This window comes from Simochromis diagramma, unplaced genomic scaffold (assembly GCF_900408965.1).
Source record: "Simochromis diagramma unplaced genomic scaffold, fSimDia1.1 OVJJ01000685.1, whole genome shotgun sequence".
NCBI lineage: Eukaryota > Metazoa > Chordata > Actinopteri > Cichliformes > Cichlidae > Simochromis > Simochromis diagramma.
Window position 1 is genome coordinate 16,236,749 of NW_024387477.1, and position 16,315 is coordinate 16,253,063.

General features: G+C 39.0%; 3 protein-coding genes across 4 annotated transcripts in view; 1 reads left to right on the forward strand and 2 right to left on the reverse strand.

Moving 5' to 3' along the window:
* The window catches only part of si:ch73-335m24.2 (protein eva-1 homolog C), a 7,690-nt gene extending 5,348 nt beyond the window's left edge, over positions 1-2,342 (reverse strand). Inside the window, exon 1 of one of the 2 annotated variants that reach the window (XM_040015657.1) lies at positions 1,650-2,342. In XM_040015657.1, coding sequence (XP_039871591.1) covers positions 1,650-1,746 — 97 coding nt within the window. In that variant the 5' untranslated portion in view covers positions 1,747-2,342. The remainder of the gene's footprint in view (positions 1-1,649) is intronic. The other variant, XM_040015658.1, reaches the window with a different exon arrangement.
* A 4,516-nt stretch (positions 2,343-6,858) lies between these two features.
* Positions 6,859-12,481, forward strand: clic2 (chloride intracellular channel 2). The gene is made up of 6 exons (XM_040015659.1): positions 6,859-7,167; positions 9,214-9,323; positions 9,870-9,995; positions 10,087-10,187; positions 10,984-11,165; positions 11,837-12,481. Exons 1-6 carry the CDS (start codon positions 7,114-7,116, stop codon positions 11,996-11,998), a joined length of 735 nt encoding a protein of 244 aa, XP_039871593.1. The 5' UTR covers positions 6,859-7,113; the 3' UTR covers positions 11,999-12,481.
* A 61-nt stretch (positions 12,482-12,542) lies between these two features.
* Positions 12,543-15,613, reverse strand: urp1 (urotensin-related peptide 1). The gene is made up of 5 exons (XM_040015660.1): positions 15,282-15,613; positions 14,960-15,088; positions 14,817-14,857; positions 14,484-14,589; positions 12,543-12,758 (listed from the first exon to the last, which is right to left on the reverse strand). Exons 1-5 carry the CDS (start codon positions 15,472-15,474, stop codon positions 12,727-12,729), a joined length of 501 nt encoding a protein of 166 aa, XP_039871594.1. The 5' UTR covers positions 15,475-15,613; the 3' UTR covers positions 12,543-12,726.
* Between the last annotated feature and the right edge of the window lie 702 nt (positions 15,614-16,315).

Consider the following 16,315-nt stretch of genomic DNA (forward strand, 5'->3'; position numbering starts at 1 on the left):
TCCCTTTCTTAAGAATTACTTCTTGTCTGCCACCTTTCCACTATGATCATTTCTGATGAGGCATCAGTGAACAGTAGATGGATCAGCTAAAGGGCCACACGCATCTCTCAGCTCCTGCGTCAAATCTTTGCTGAATCATTCTCTGATTCTTCAGGAAATGTCTTTCAGACACATTTTGTCTGCTGCTGATAGTTTTTAAGACACTTCTTCTTTTGTCCTCTGCTTTTCCAGTTTTCTCTTTTTTTAAGGGCGCGCTCCACACTGTCTATCAACGTAAAATCCTATTTTAATCCCGTCAAACCGTATAATCATTTAGATTCAATTAAAAAAATGGGAATAATTCATGTGCTTTCGTGACATGCGGCTCAAAGTACCTCAAGATACAATTTGAAATAGTTTTCTTGCTAAGTTCTCTGTTATGTGTAGACACAACACTGGTTCATCCCTTGAGCTGGGTGAAATTTTTAAGCTTGAATAATTCATAAGTCGATGTTAAGTAGCTTAACAAGCGAAAAACATTTCTCAGAAAGCCTGGATGAAAGAGAAAGAAATAAAGGGTCTTCTTTCTGTTGTTAACCAACTAATAAAGACTGGGTGACTCAGTTACCTTTACTCATGCACAATTTGCGACCCTTTCATTGTCAACAAGTCAACAGTTTGACTTATTTAGAGCTTTTTTTTTAGCCCCTACAACAGCTCAGTCCCCTGTCAACAGGGTGGTGTCCGACTCACTGGGTGTAGCTCGCCAAGACAATTTTTGGACTATGACCACACATAGAAACATCATCAGCAACAGCGCATAGACACTGAAGTGAAATCTCCCCTCCCATGTGTGTTTCCTGTACTGTATTGTGCTAGTGTGTACGTGCAGTATATCTCGCCTTGTGAAGATTTATAATGCAAATTTTTATTATGTATTAAGACTTAAGTTATGTTTAGGGTCAAGTTTAAGGCTAGTTTATTTATTAGTTACGGTTACATCTCTAGGACATGAATATAAGTCAATGTTTTGTTCTGTGACATGATGGAAACCGTGTGTGTGTGTGTGTGTGTGTGTGTGTGTGTGTGTGTGTGTGTGTGTGTGTGTGTGTGTGTGTGTGTGTGTGTGTGTGTGTGCTCCACAGAGGCGTTTTAAAGCTTTAGGGAACAAACGAGACACAGTACCAGGCACTCACTCACAATGAGCTATTATTAGACACACACACACACACTCACACACACACACACACACACACACAAACAAAAGATCTCTGCTGTGATCAGATATAGAGATGCACATGCAAACAGAACAGTGTCTGAGACTAAAACTACCTTTGGCTGTGTCTGAACATACAGTACCATTGTTTCCATAATGTCAGTAGTGACACAGTCCAAACAGGAAAACAGCTCAGATGATAAACACAGGTCAGCTGTAGTTTATTTATTGCTATGGGAGTATCTGGTTGTATTGAGTGGATATCCAAGTTCAGGATCTGTTCTGCAGCCTCTTCACCCTGATTCTGGTCTCTGCGCGAGATTATGACAAGCTGCTTATGAAGCAGGATGTGGAAATCTGTTAGGAAATGTCATTGTGAAGCTTCTTTATGCAGCTGAAAAGCAACGCATCAGCATTTTGAGTCCGCTATTGATTTCAAAACCAAGAGACTTACGAGAGAAATCAGGAGCCGAACGCGCTGTGTGCATCTTCAGAGCCAGGAGGAGAGGCAGGAGACAAAAAGAGCGGCAGAAACTCCAAGACGCTGTCATTGTGAATATCCTGCAACAGACCCTGCAACAGGGTTTGTGTGGTAATAGGCTGTTTGTGCGATTGACTGCCTATGAGAGAGCAGTCAGTAGGTCAATGATGCCATTGTGTTTACAAGAAACAGCTGGCCCTGCTGAGCAATAAACTAGAATTACTGCCAAGCATTTATGTGGTTCTATCGCTCATCAGTCAAGTTTACATCCATGTCTAACCAGACTTGACCTTTGACCTGCTGCATATGAAATTTCATCACTTTATCCTGTTGTCCTACCACACATTTGTGCAAAACATTTTGTCATCATTTACGCATGAATTCTTGAGTTAGGGCCAAAAATATGTATTTGTGTGGTCCTGCTGACGTTTGACTTTGTTTGACTTTGACTTAGTTCATCCCTGAGATCAAGTGGCTGTTTGCGCCAGATTTTGCTTTCCTGAGATATTAAGTTCATGCGAATGGGACTGACAGACAAGGTATAAAAGGTTAAAGTAGCCAAATGACCTGTCCATAAAGGAAGCCATCTGCAGCAACAGGGCAAGAAGACACCATAGAAAGTCACATGGACATGTATTTGTTTTTTTCTAAATCCAACAGAGGCTGGCTCCTCTGGTTAATCAAAGATACCCAATTATATAGAGATCTGTAACAACGTGACCCGAATTTCCACTTGCTTTATGACCTCAGTAAACAATTTCCAAATGTACTTTAATCAATACTTTTTAACGTTATATGTGAAACATGTTCTTTTGGTAAATTTTGTAAACATGTCCAAATCAAGCATAAAGTAGGATATGCCTTGTTACAACTGTTATTGAGAAGTTGTCCTCATGTCCCCTGTTTCAGATCCACCTCTCAATCATGAAGTCTGGTTTATTAAATAAAGAAGACGAGGATGAGAAATTAACTCCAGGCCTCAAAAAGGGAAGTCTGCAAACCACTGGGTAACAGCACACCATTTGACTGTGTCTTTATGTATTATATAGCGCTAATTGTTGAACTTCAGCGTTGTTTTGATTCAGCCTTAGCTGATCAGTTTATGTAAAAGCAAAATTTTCAACAAGAAATCTTTAGATTTCAACTTCAAACTGAGCACAACTTGTAATTTTATTATTTTTGACTATCTCTGGCAACATGTAACTGGGATTAAAATATGTTGCTTCGTTTTATGTGTTTACGTTAAAAACTTCATGCTTATTCCTAAACTTGAATAAGGAGATATTTTCTTCTTCTCGTGCTTTTGGTATGATGGTTTTCTATCTTTAAAAAAAACAGCTTGTCTCTGAACCATAAACAAAATGTGGAAACAACTATAAAACTGACTAACTGCCATTTGGGATTTTGAGGGGAGGGCCAGTACATGTTGCAACAGTTTCCTGATATTTTTTCTGTGTGCAACATAAGCTTGCCGGCCATTTTTCGAAAAGATCTGTATATAAGCATGTTGGTATCCCACTCATCTTGCCAAGAAGTTGTTGTCCGGGAATTAGTTTCATCGTGTCGCCCACTTAAAATGTTATTGAAATTTAGGCCTATGAATGTCTGAAGTTCACAGATCAAAACGTTCCTCTTGTGTAAAAGAGGGAGTCTGGAATCCACCACAGAGCAGCAGAGTTTACAGGATAACAGTTTGACCTTTTGTGTGGCTGCGTGTGTGTGTTTGTGTTTGTAATGGCAAAATCCAGTTCAACTTTCTTGGATTCGGTGTCCACATTGAGAGCTCTGTTCATAGAGATAAGGCACTTTTTCCCCCCCATTTCCATTTGCTGTGTGTGTGTCCAGTGGAGATATGTGTATTTATCTCCAGGAGATAGGGCTTTCCTGGGAAGTGGAAGATCATTAGTAAGCTATGCACGCTCCCGGGATACTTTGGAAAACTCTCCTGTTGAATACCCCGGCTGGCAGGGCTGAATCAGTTGGTTTCAGTTTGCTATAATGGCTGTGATTCTAACCTTAATTTCCCTTTTACTCATCCCCTCTTTCTCAACACGGTGTCGTCATGGCAACCAAACACAACACAAAATACCCATGAGATCAGCCCATGCTGACCTCAAGATGTTATCGATAACTGCGGTCGCCCGTGAGAGCGGATCTATTGAATTTCTTAATAAAACACCAGCGCTTTGTCACACAGGTTTCAATGGACACACCCTCTGTCACAGCAAATGCTATAATAAAGACTGACCACTGAAAAGCAGTTTAATCATGTGAGTAAATGAGAGAGGCACTCCCACCGTGCTGCAGTAAAATTCCACTCACCTCCCAGAGGTGGTGATTATTTTTTAGAGGATGTGTTATGAGTGAGCAGAAATGGACATCGGATTTCCAAACACTTGGAAAGTAACCTCCATGACTCCGAAGACGTTTAAAAAGAAAAAGGAGGAGGACTTTTTCTCCGTGATCTCTCTCCTTTTGAGTTATATTTCCTGTGGCGACGGGGTGTTATTTGCCAGATTTCCGGGATTTGTTGGTAGTTTCATTGTGATGGGTTTGTTTTCATCCTCGCGCTCTGTGATGCAAATTCCTCAAATCCTCTCGAGCAGATAAATGAGAATGGGGCACAAAGCCTTCTTTTTCAATTCCTTGTGGTACATTTCACAATCTCGCCAGTGTTGTTTGTTTCTTTAAGGAACTCTACACCGCAGCATGGGGATTTTGTCATAAAACTTCCCTTCCCCTAATTACTGTAAATGATGCCATATTACAATAAACACCGGACTGCCCCTCCACTCCTGTCTCCACTTCTTAAGCACAAACTATCACTTTCAGTCTTTAATTGACCGAGAGACCTCCTAATTAAAATATGGCAAGCATATACAGTATTCAGCTGAAAATTTTCATGATATTTGATATTCTTTTAGCGCTAAAATTCAAAATCTTAAAGTATTTTAGTATTCTTTATTTCCAAACACCACTATTCGAGCAGTGTAAGTTGGCCCTTTTTATGCCCTTATTTTATTATTGAGGGGGATTCCCACAACCACAGCTCATTACTCAGAACATCCTCAGAATACCCCCAAAGTATCACATCATTTTTTAAAGAAGAGGGCAAAGCCCATTCAGACCTTATACGTTTAGCTAAAAACGCACCACAGTCATTGGTTGTAGAAATTCAACTATGACGCAACCTCAAAGCCACAGGAGATCATTCCTATCTGTGGCCATCAAACTTTATAACTGCTCCTTACCTACAACTATTTTCACTTAGTCTGCAACATCTTGTCTGTACTGTACATAATATTGCTTTAACTTTAATATTTAATTCTAATTTAACATTGCAATTTGAGTGACTTATTCGTACTTATTTTTTAATATAGAGTCTACTTTACTTTCCATGTTTATATTTTATGCGAGCATCTGTAACAAAACTGTTTCCCTCTCAGTCTGAACTCGTGAAGGTATAGAAATGACAATGTAAGGCTACATTAGTCAAACTTTTGCTAAAATATTATTAGAAAAACAAAGTGAACAGGTGGAAGTAAAGGTAGTGACTAAACTGACTTTCTCTGTTCTCCTAATTTGCTTTTTTGGGGTTGAATTTTTATTCTATTACTGGTTTTTGTGCCCTGTAAAGAAAACAGGCACAGTGAAAACAGTAAATTGAGTGTAGTTGAGTCCAGAGTTCACGGTAATGCTAACATCTCTGTGAAGTCGGATTTTGAACTCATTTGTAACACGTTCATAGTGATAGTACTAACAAGCTTTTCAGCAGCTGTTCGCTTTACAGCATTCACAATCTTACTTTAATAGCTTAGATTAGCACAGTACGTTCAGCTGAGACTGATAGGAACGACATTATAAAGATAAAAAAGCTGACCTGAAACGCCCAAAAGGAGAACAAAACATCAGGACTGTCCGGTCAGTGTTTGACAGATCATATTCATCCCTACAGGCCACTACCTAATACTGTTCAGTGACTTAATAAACCATATTAATTTTATCTTATCTCTCACAGTGTGTTCATATATTACTGCTGCATGCCATTAACATTAGTCCACTCTCTCCCATAGTTTGTATTTTGTCCCAGTGTCTCTATCCTCTCCCCTTTCCTTTTTCTTCTCCTTCGACTCACCCTTTACCAGGTCATTGCAGGTTCCTGCTCCTCCCTGATCCTGGCACTATTTCTGTTAAAAGGGAGCTCTTCCTCCGCTGTCGCCAAATGCTTGATCAAAGGGATCTTCTCAACGTTCGTCTTTTCCCTCTAATATCGCAGGTCTTTACCTTACAGCAGGGGAGGGCAATTAAGTTTCCAAAGGGGTCACATAGGGGTCACTGAGAAATAACAGCTAAAAGTCCATTTAAGTTACAGTGTTAAGCACCTTGATGTGATAAAAAAAGCTGTACCTGCTTGGTTCCTAATCAGAAGGATACAGATATAATACAAATGATTAAACATTAATGAACTCCAGCTTTTGTTTTGTTTGCTAATACTATTGTTTTTGAAAAAATGTGAAGAGTAAATGTTGAGCACTGAAGAAGACAAATATTGATAAAGCCTCCACATAGAGGAACAGCACATATACTGAAAGCCATTTTTGAGGGGATGTAGCTCCAACAAAAAGTCACTCGTATTATTTTATCATTTGTTGTGTTTTTCTAAAATGTGGATTGTTATTTGGTTTTGTTTGTTCTTGTTTAAAATAAAATCATATATTTGTGAAAAGTAGAATGTAAAATATTTTCATTATGGCACACAGTGGAGTAGAATACAGTAAAGTACCACATAAATATCCACACAAAGGTAAATTGCTCTATTATTTACTACTATCTGTCTGCCGCTGGTTCAGTCAGCATCTATATGTTGTATAAAAACTGGTTTCAGGCATATTTACATGTTATTAATGACTAAAGCAAACATTTCATACTTTCTGTCTCACTACTGCCCTTTAAAACACAGTGGATGTCTTCCATTAAACGAATTCTTTTATCTTAAATGCTGTTGGAATGAGGAGCTCTCATGAATTGCGCTAATTTGTGTGAGTCACCCTGTGTTATCATTTCCTGTGTATTGCAATGTGCAGAAGAGCTATTTTAAGCTCTCTCCTCATAGAGCTTGGCTCTGGGTATATAAGTGTGGGGCATGTACCCCGCCCATTACTCGGATCCGCCCTCTCCCCCTAACTTGTAAAATATGTTCAGAGCGATAGCCTCCAAGGAGCCCTCAGACAAACACAGGCAGCCCTGAGGTGTGAGACTTCCCCAGGACCACAGAAAGCACGTGAAACCAGAGGAGAGTGCCTCTACGACAGCACCACACTCAGCTTCCTCTCTTCAGCTTTGTGGATTTTTTTGCAACCGCTGACTTCGGGGGAAATTTTAATAGGAGCACTTGGACTTTTTAAATAAAACAGAACAAAAACTTTTGGGGGATAAAATGGCACTTCGACAGAGCTCTGATAAGGAGCCAAGCATCGAGCTGTTCATCAAGGTCAGTCATTTCATGTCCATTTTAAACCTGTCAAAACAATCTTCTGAAGAAAAGGGGCACTCTGACAAAGGCTTGCTGCTCATTTATGAGTGTTGTCAAACAACAGTGGTCCACAATTATTGCCATAGAGGCAGCAACAATCAGAGGACAGCTCTATTATTGATTGGTGCTGTCCCCAGATACCATACGCTGCAGATGTTGGGGTGTTTGTATCCTCGGTGTGGGCCATAGCTGGTTTCTTATCAGAAACACTCTCCAACTTATCAGAGCACACCCAGAAGGAGCAAGAAGCATATGGAGACTGGCCTCAAGCCTGGACAGACACACCCACCTTAGTTACGCACACATTCAAATACAGTCATCTATCTAAAAGTCACAAAAGTTTCTCTTTTTTTTTTTCTTACTTCTTTTTTTCTTCTTATTTTTTTTCCTGATTTAGTTAGTTGAGGCACAAGTGCAGAGAAACTGTGTATTCTGAAATATACAATAAGGCAGCTCAATAGCAAAAACAAAATACGGCAGTATAGTGTGGTAGACGTGCCATATTTCAGCCACTTAAACGTGCAGCTTCTTGCCAGATGTTGGATGAAAAGTTAAGTAACACTCTCATGTGGAGCTGGAGCCAGCAGATAATCCAGTCAGCTTAGCATAAAGACTGTAATAACTGTCCAAAAAGCAGCAGAAAAATACCTCTAAAGAGCACTTATGAGTGATATCTTTCTACTTAATATAATGAAGAATGTAAACAAAGTCTAAAATGGCATGTTGTCGTTGATGAGACTTGATAAGAGCCCAGAATATAAACCTGCTTAAAGCTACAAGTGATATTTTTTACAATTTTTGCACAAATTCAAACAAATGGAAACAAAAAGAGCTGACTGCTGATCTTTCTGGAAGTGAAGTTACCACGTGTTACCATAGACAGGATAAAGATGGAAGCAGCGTGATGTCACATGTTGGATTGTGAAGTCCTGTTTTAAAGATACGAGATGAACTCCTTTGCAGTCGGCATCTTGGCGCTTTGAGACTGAACGTGGCACACGCTCGCTGATCAGTGAGTTTAATCTTCCTTTCTGACACTTAGAATGAATTTAACATTTTATCCAGTACAGCCTGAAAGCCCATAAGCTCATCAGGAGTGTTTACACAGGTCCCCAGAGAAGGCTATTGTAACCACATATATTGCTCCCTGGTGGCCTTTAAAAAGAACTTTGTTCAGACCCAAAGGCTACATCCATCTTTAAAACTTTATCTTTTATCTTCACATCTTTATCACTCCTGTCAGTCCAGTTGCTGCAGTGGTTTTGAAAACCCCCAAATATTCACTCAAAACAGCCAATATGATGAGTAGGACGAACACAACCGACAGCTGGAATCAAGTTACAGTGTTTCAAAACTTACCAAGAAGTCATCTGATTTCTCTCACTTTCTCTTAGCGCTCTCCTTTTTCTCTTTCTCTTTTAAAAGAGAAGTCAATTTAAACCTCAGGCTGACAGAATCTGTAGCAATGAGTGTGTGCTCTATTTGAGATTGTCAGTGATATCTAGAGAATCTCGACTGATAGGAGCTCCCTAAATGTTCACACAAGTTAATGTGGATTTGCCTTAATTTGTGTCTAACAACACAAATTCATATCAGTTGCTTTGTATTCGGTGTGAAGAGGCGAATACACATCTAGCTAGCAGTGATTATAAGCTAAGCTACGCCAACTAGCTTTCTTCAGGTTTACCACACAGACATGAGCGTGTCATCAATTTTCTCATTTAAGCAAATCATTTCCAGACATTTCACACTGTTATTTAACATATGGTCAATATGTGGTGGACCTTTAAACTTCTCTGCGTTGGTGTCGGTTGTTTTTCCGCTACAACACAATGCCAGGGTTTCCCCTCCTCCACATAGGAAATCGACTGTGTGTATCCCAGACACACCTTCTCAGCTCCAAAATAACTTTATTAATCTGCAGTTGAGATCATAGAGAAAAGGTGAAGTCACTTAAACAGAACATTTTGGACTCATGGGATATTTATTTCTTGTATTTTTCAGGCTGGACATGACGGTGAAAACGTGGGGAACTGCCCTTTCTGTCAGAGGCTCTTCATGGTGCTGTGGCTCAAAGGAGTGAAGTTTACAGTGACCACTGTTGATATGAGGAAGTAAGCACTGCTCCAGTGGAAAAAAACACTTCCTGAGCATCTGGTCGTGGGGACTTTCACACAAAACTCAATTATGCGGAAAGCGAGGGAGAAATTGAGAACCTTTTTGTGTGTGTGTGTGTGTGTGTGTGTGTCAGTAATCCAACCCAATTGAACGCCTATTGACGTTTTACTCGCTCCGTTCTGTAGAAGTTTGAGGCAGGAGCGTACAAAGACCTCTGTGTCACTTTCAAACAATCACCTCCTTTAATTGAGGCTTTATTGCGTGAATTTCTCAGGGCCACTACGTGCCAAGCAAACATGGTTTGGAAACTTTGAAAGGATACAGATAATTAAGTGATTCAGAGCACACACAAAACAGGCCTTTAAAAAGGCAGCCCCTCCCATCACTGTGTATGTTCATAACTAAACTAATAGCCAGTGTTGACTCATTAATTTAGAGTACAATATTTGATTCTGACAGTCTTGATAAACTACTATTTTGGCATGCTTAAGAGAACTCAAATCCTCTCCTCTCCTTTGTTCATCAATCTGTGTCATCTCCAGGAAGCCAGCTGAGCTCAAAGACCTGGCCCCTGGGACTAACCCTCCTTTCCTCCTCTACAACGGCACCCTCAAAACAGACTTCATCAAAATTGAAGAGTTTCTCGAACAAACGCTGGCCCCTCCCAGGTACCGTCACGCTTAATCATTACATAAACATCTTATGATTTTGATGACGGTTCACTGAACCGATGCGCTCTTTTCTGCTCTCGATTTGCAGGTATCCTCATCTCAGCCCGGTAAACAAAGAGTCCTTTGATGTGGGAGCGGACATCTTTGCAAAGTTCTCCGCTTTTATCAAAAACAGCCCAAATAACGCCTGTAAGTTAGATTTAATAGACATGCAGCATTGATACAATATTGCTATGTTGCAGAGTATTGAACTGCATTTGTGTTTGCATATTGGTTCAAGTCAAGTCAGTATAGTTAAAATGAGCTTTTTCTCATTACACTCACTCTAAACTTTTTTCCCAACATATTTTCAATTTTTCTACAACAGAAGAAACAAATAAAAAAACCAGACGCACACCCACAAAGCAAACAAAAGAAAAAAGCTCCTCCAAATCGAAACATGGAAACGTGACAGTCCACATACACCAAGATGAAGCTTTCATAAAGAGAAAAATCCTAAAACCTCTATTTGGATCAAACCTCTGGACAATTAAATTCCTTTACAAACTTCAAAACATGTTCAAAAACCTGTTGAAATATATTTTGTTTTACATAAACTATTATATGTGCTAAAATATTCAGCCCCCTTTTTTATTTGCAGCTGTGAAGGATTAACCACATAGACCTGACGTTGTCATCATGTATAAAGATTGTGCATCTCAGCATCAGCAAGATTCACCCCAAATGTGCTAAAATATGAGACATGCTAACCGAGTTTTTGCACGTTAGATAGAAGTTTAATGCAAAGTAGGTTGGAACTACATAAATTACAGTAGTGGTGTCACTGGTACCAAGGACAATATTTCCCTCAAATGCATAAAACTGCATAAAATTGAAGCTCTCACATAAAGTACAGGTGCCTGGTAACTGCTTTTAAACGCAGCTCTCGTGTCTGACCAGCAGTGCTTAAAACACACCATGAAACCTGTCTCTGTGTTTCTGACAGTACAAGAGAAAAACCTGCTGCGGGAGTTCAAGCGTCTGGATGACTACCTGAACAGCCCCCTCCCCGAGGAGATCGACCACAATTCAGTGGAAACCATCGCCGTCTCCAACAGGAAGTTCCTGGACGGCGACAGACTCACCTTGGCTGACTGCAACCTGCTGCCCAAACTGCACGTTATCAGGGTGAGACATCTGTGCACTAATGGCTGAAAGGAAACAGAGGTGGAAGGAAGGAAAAAATCATCTGATCATCTAAAGTGGATCAGAAGAATCCCTGTGTGAACAGATAGCTGGACACTTTATTATCCTTATTTAATCCTGATTATTATAATTTAAACTGCAAAATACAGTAAAATAAACTACCTCAGATAGAAACTCAATAGTTTTCCTGATCTTCTCACTTTAATAAATGCTAAATCTCTGTTCATGAGTGTGTTTGACTGCAAACTTCTCCCAGACCATCAGTTGTGCAACCAGACTTGGCACACTTCTGCTTCTGAACTACTGAAGGTTTTCGCCTATGTCAAATATTATGCTATGATTATATTGCCTAGCAACCACCTAGCAACTGGCTAAAGTGACCTGCTTTTAGCATTTATGTGCCTGTAACACTGTTTAAAAGCATCCTGGTTAATATTTTGTCTTAGTAACCTAAAGGAATAGTACATGACCCATGTGTTAGGTTTACTTTCATACATCACTAAACATCTAACAGTCTTGAAATTTGTCTTCTTTTATCTTGAAGAAGGCCTGAACCTATGATGCGAACTACTAAACTTTGAATGAGATAAGTGCTTGTTTTAACCGATCCCTGGACTTCCTAAAACACTTTCCTCTCCACTTATTTATTTTAGGTTTCTGCCAAAAAGTACTGCAACTTTGAGATTCCAGCCCATTTCACAGGCGTGTGGAGATACCTTAAAAACGCTGACGAGAGAGACGAGTTCAAACAGACGTGCCCGGCTGACATTGAAATTGAGAAGGCTTACCTGAGCGTGGCCAACAAGAGGAAATAAACATCTCACTCCTTTGTTCTGTGTTTTTTTTCTTTAATCAATTGTAACCATGTGTGTAGAGATGGTGATCTGTAGAGGGCACTGCAAACTTCAAAAATAAACTGTGGCAGTGAACCAGACACCCTAAAATCCTCAAGCTCATATAGCTTTAGAGCTCCAAGACATGCCAAAGTCAAATGTTTTGGCATTTACTGTTTATCCAGGTCACTCACAGACAAAAAAAAGGCCATATGTGCAATTGATTGTTGATTTATATTTAGTAGAGTTTTGTTTATAGTGTAAATATCAATATTTTTTGCATTTTACAATCAAAACAGCCACATAGAAATATGTATGATTGTGTTAGTGTGAGCAATGGCTGCGTAAACAGTTCATTTTTATGTAAAACACTCCTGTATATCTTACTGTGTACAAATACAGTTTCACTGAATTGTCACACACTGTCACACTAATGAAAATAAATACCACATTTCTTTGTCATAATCTGGTTTCTGTCATTCATTTGAACTTTCACGGGTAAAACCAGGGAACGCGAATCGGCATTTCTGATATTCAAGTTTATTTTCAGCCACAAAAAAAACCTTTTACAGCTTCAAAAATATATCTTCTGTTGATCCGGTGCAGGCGATGAATATACCACGTGGTGGGAAACAAAACTGGTGATGAAGAGGGAGAGCGCTTCAAACCAGGCCGTGCTGAAACCACATCGTACTTGCTGTCTCTGAGCTCTAGTTGGTCACACAGTATTTCCAGAAACATGCTGTCGGGGACATCAAAGAGAGAAAAAAAGATGTTACTCGCATCTTTTATTTGTCAGTTTTTTCCCTTCAAGGTGTTTTTCTTGTTTTTCTAAACTAACTGAACATATCTGAGCTTTGTGGCATTAATATCTTATATATACTCTACTTACTGCTCTGTAGTGTAGTGCACATGTTTACAGGATAAAATATTATCTTAAATATTCACAGGGAGGTTACAGATACAATACAAATACTGAACACTGTTTTGTTTAATGCAAGGGGACCTTTGTTTGTTTGTTGTTTTACTCAGTTACTATTTCAGTAATAAGTTAAGATGATATTTCACATCAGGGACATTTCCAGTGATACAGCAGCGAAGAGATAGCATGCAAACAAAAAATCTGATAATGTTAAAGTTTGAAATGTGCATGTTATCTACTGGTGCACTGTATTTAAACTATGTAGCATCATAGTTATTGCATATTTAAATATAACATTTCAGAAAGCTGTATGTTGGTATTCGGCTTTAGAAGGTTCACTGTGATATCTTTTAGACATTTTTTTTCCTGGTGTTTTTTAGTGATGGATGTTTACAATAAAGCCAATTCAAGTCAATGTCAAGATGAGATTTCTTTTTTCATTGTTTCAGGCAGAAATCTTCCCTTCAGCAGCACTCATCACGACAAAACTCTCCATTTTAATTTCCATGCACATATCCTGAATGCTTAAATACAGGGGATGTTCAGATATCATTCTGGGTCTTACTTATAGATTATTTTATAACATGGGATTTCCAGAATCACTTTATCGCTTTATCCAATATTTGGATTTTGGTTCTGAAGAAATTATGCAAGTGAGTCCAAATGTAGATAGAGAAAGTATAACTTGCGTATGTTAGAAAGATCGTTTGTTTACCTGGCAGCAGAATTTTCATCGCAAATTCAACTCATACAACCCACATCTTCAGTCTCAGCTGACTGCTGGTTTCGCTCACTTTATAAACAGTAAAGTTGTAAAATAAGCAAAATCAGCAGCTTTACATTCATTTTCTCATTGATGATTTGCAAACTGTTGTGGCTTAAACTGATTAATGATCACGAGCACTTTTCACAGAGAATTTCAAACACTGACTGACACACTGAGAAAGTAAGAATCATCACTATAGAGGCAGGAGACGCTACGGTCTTTTATGACCATAGTGTACTGTCTATAAGGCTGGTGAAACCTGCAGTCAGCTGAGGTTGAACAAACCATCTAGATTAGTGGAAAGTCTAGATATAGTCAAATATAGTCAAATATAAAATCAGCCTGGTAACAATCAACCCACTGAACGGCTTTAGCAAATATGAAGGAAGACATAAAGTTTTGGAGATTTATAGCTTTACCTTTTTGCCTTTGCCTTCTATTAAACACCATAGTAGTAGCTGTAGAAATAATATTAATATTCCTAATGCGTGTAATCCGCTGGAGGAGTTTCATGGCAATATCTATAAGTGAAATGTTTTAACCTTTCTACCTGTACTGTTTCACCTTAATAAAAAATGTCTTTATATCATGCAAAAGCTATGCTACATGTGTTATAAAGCAGGTGTTAAATGCTTAAAGCTTATACATCTGTCATTGTTTACAGTGTAAATAATTTATCTTTGCTTGTGTTAAAAACTCCATCCCAGAAATTAAACATCCTTCTTCACTCGATCGTTGCGTTTCGGTGGCCGAGCAGGTGTGGCATGTGAGTCACGCACCTCTTTTGTTCGTTTTCGGGAGGCTCTGCTCTGATCTGAGGAAACCCTGTGACCGAAGCTTCTCAGCGGCAGCCAGTTTCAGTACAACTTCTTTCAGCTCCTCGACCTAAAAATAAGCAAAATGATGAATTAGATGCAGACCCTGCGTTCACAGGGACACTGTTTTCACTGGCATAAACTCGCCTTTACCCACATATTCAGAATACTCTTTTTATTTTATGATACTTTGAGCTTCTCATTGTTTCAACATTTCTGCATCTTTCACTTGTTTTTGTGAAAGACTTCTCTGTCTATGCCTTATTAGTGTACAAATGTGCAGATGATCAAACTCACCATGTTTGCAAACTTATCCTGTTGTGCTGAATCTTTCACCCCTGAAACGAGTTATAAAATTTAGAGTTGTACAATCTGCTTTCGCCACAAAATTTGATGATTTTTTTCCTGTTTACGTGCAAATTTACGTTTTTTTTTCTAACCTTTATTCCACGAGTCCCTCCCTCCATTGTGATGCACCAGTAGGGGATAAATATTATTCACATCTCTCTGTTCGCCTTCTGCAGCATTGGTGCCGTCCTCCACTTCTGAAACTAGTTTCTGAATGAAATCTGTTCAGGTGAAACATATTTCTCATTCATTTTTCAGGGTTTTTTTTATCACACATCTCATTGATAAGTTACAATGTGACTGTCCAAGTGTTGGGTGACAAGAGATCAGGTCAAAAGATTTAAAAATGGCACGAAGAAATCAGTAGGAGAAATATAACCTGAAAAGAAGAAAACAGTTTTAAAAGTGTCTTACCTGTCTGTGGCTCCAGGTTGGACTCAGGGTAAAGGGGGAGAGCGTGTGTCCATGTTGCTGAACAAATCACAGCTACAAGGTAAAACAGAGCTGCAGAAAGCATGGTGTCTCTGTGTTGATGACCAGATCTGAACTCATCTCCCTTTACTCGACCGAGAACTTCACTTATATATTCACAGGGCCCATCCATCATGACCTGATCGATACACTATCATCTCACCCAGCCTCCTTCTTAATGGTCTTGACGCGATGGATCAGGCGTCATAGACACAATTTAGGGGACCCTGTCAATTCATCTGAAGCCTATCTGCGCTTGTACAGAGCAGCCAAACAAATGTTTACTCTCCGACAATAATCAGAGGCTGTCCAGAGACGCCGTGATGGCACCCTTTCTACGTGATGGGCTGCCTGAACGTGTCATTGCTCATGTCTGAGATCACTGGGCTGGTGGAAGTGTGTCACTGAAGGTTTCTGAGTCACTTTGTGAGGACATCAGTTGTGACTGAGGTCAATACTTATAAATAATACTTATACAATACAATATACAAAATACTTGACTTATAAACCATAATACAAGTTATACATGTGTCATTGTTTTTTCATCCCTGTACAGACATCAGACCAGCTGTTTCAGTTTTAATCTCCAAATGAGTATTTCTAATCTCTGTAGGCTTCAATGTACACTGCTACCCCTTCAAAATAAAAGTCACTTGTAAAGAAAACTAAGTCCAGCTTATTGTGAAGTCTAAACTTTAAAATGTATGCATTATTATTATTATTATTATTATTATTATTAATTTATTTAAGCAATTTGGTTTTGGGGTTTTTTGTACTGTAGCAAAAGATATGTATCAAATCTGGGACAAATGAAGTGTATCTTATCACATAAAATTCTTCTTTAAACAGACTATCTCACTGTGATCTGAATATTTTTGTGTGTACAAAAGAACATACTTTTCATTACCGGTCTATATCTAGACCGATAATGAAAATATAGATGTTTCAAAACTGCGGGTTCTTCAAATTTAAGTTCT

Coding starts and splice junctions, on each gene's coding strand:
- clic2 (XM_040015659.1), top strand. CDS start 7,114: ATGGCACTTCGACAGAGCTCTGATAAGGAGCCAAGCATCGAGCTGTTC. Junction 9,996..10,086: donor CAAACGCTGGCCCCTCCCAG/GTACCGTCACGC, acceptor CTCGATTTGCAG/GTATCCTCATCTCAGCCCGG. Junction 11,166..11,836: donor CCAAACTGCACGTTATCAGG/GTGAGACATCTG, acceptor TATTTATTTTAG/GTTTCTGCCAAAAAGTACTG.
- urp1 (XM_040015660.1), bottom strand. CDS start 15,474: ATGATGGATGGGCCCTGTGAATATATAAGTGAAGTTCTCGGTCGAGTA. Junction 15,089..15,281: donor CAACCTGGAGCCACAGACAG/GTAAGACACTTT, acceptor TCACCTGAACAG/ATTTCATTCAGAAACTAGTT. Junction 14,590..14,816: donor AGGATAAGTTTGCAAACATG/GTGAGTTTGATC, acceptor GCTTATTTTTAG/GTCGAGGAGCTGAAAGAAGT.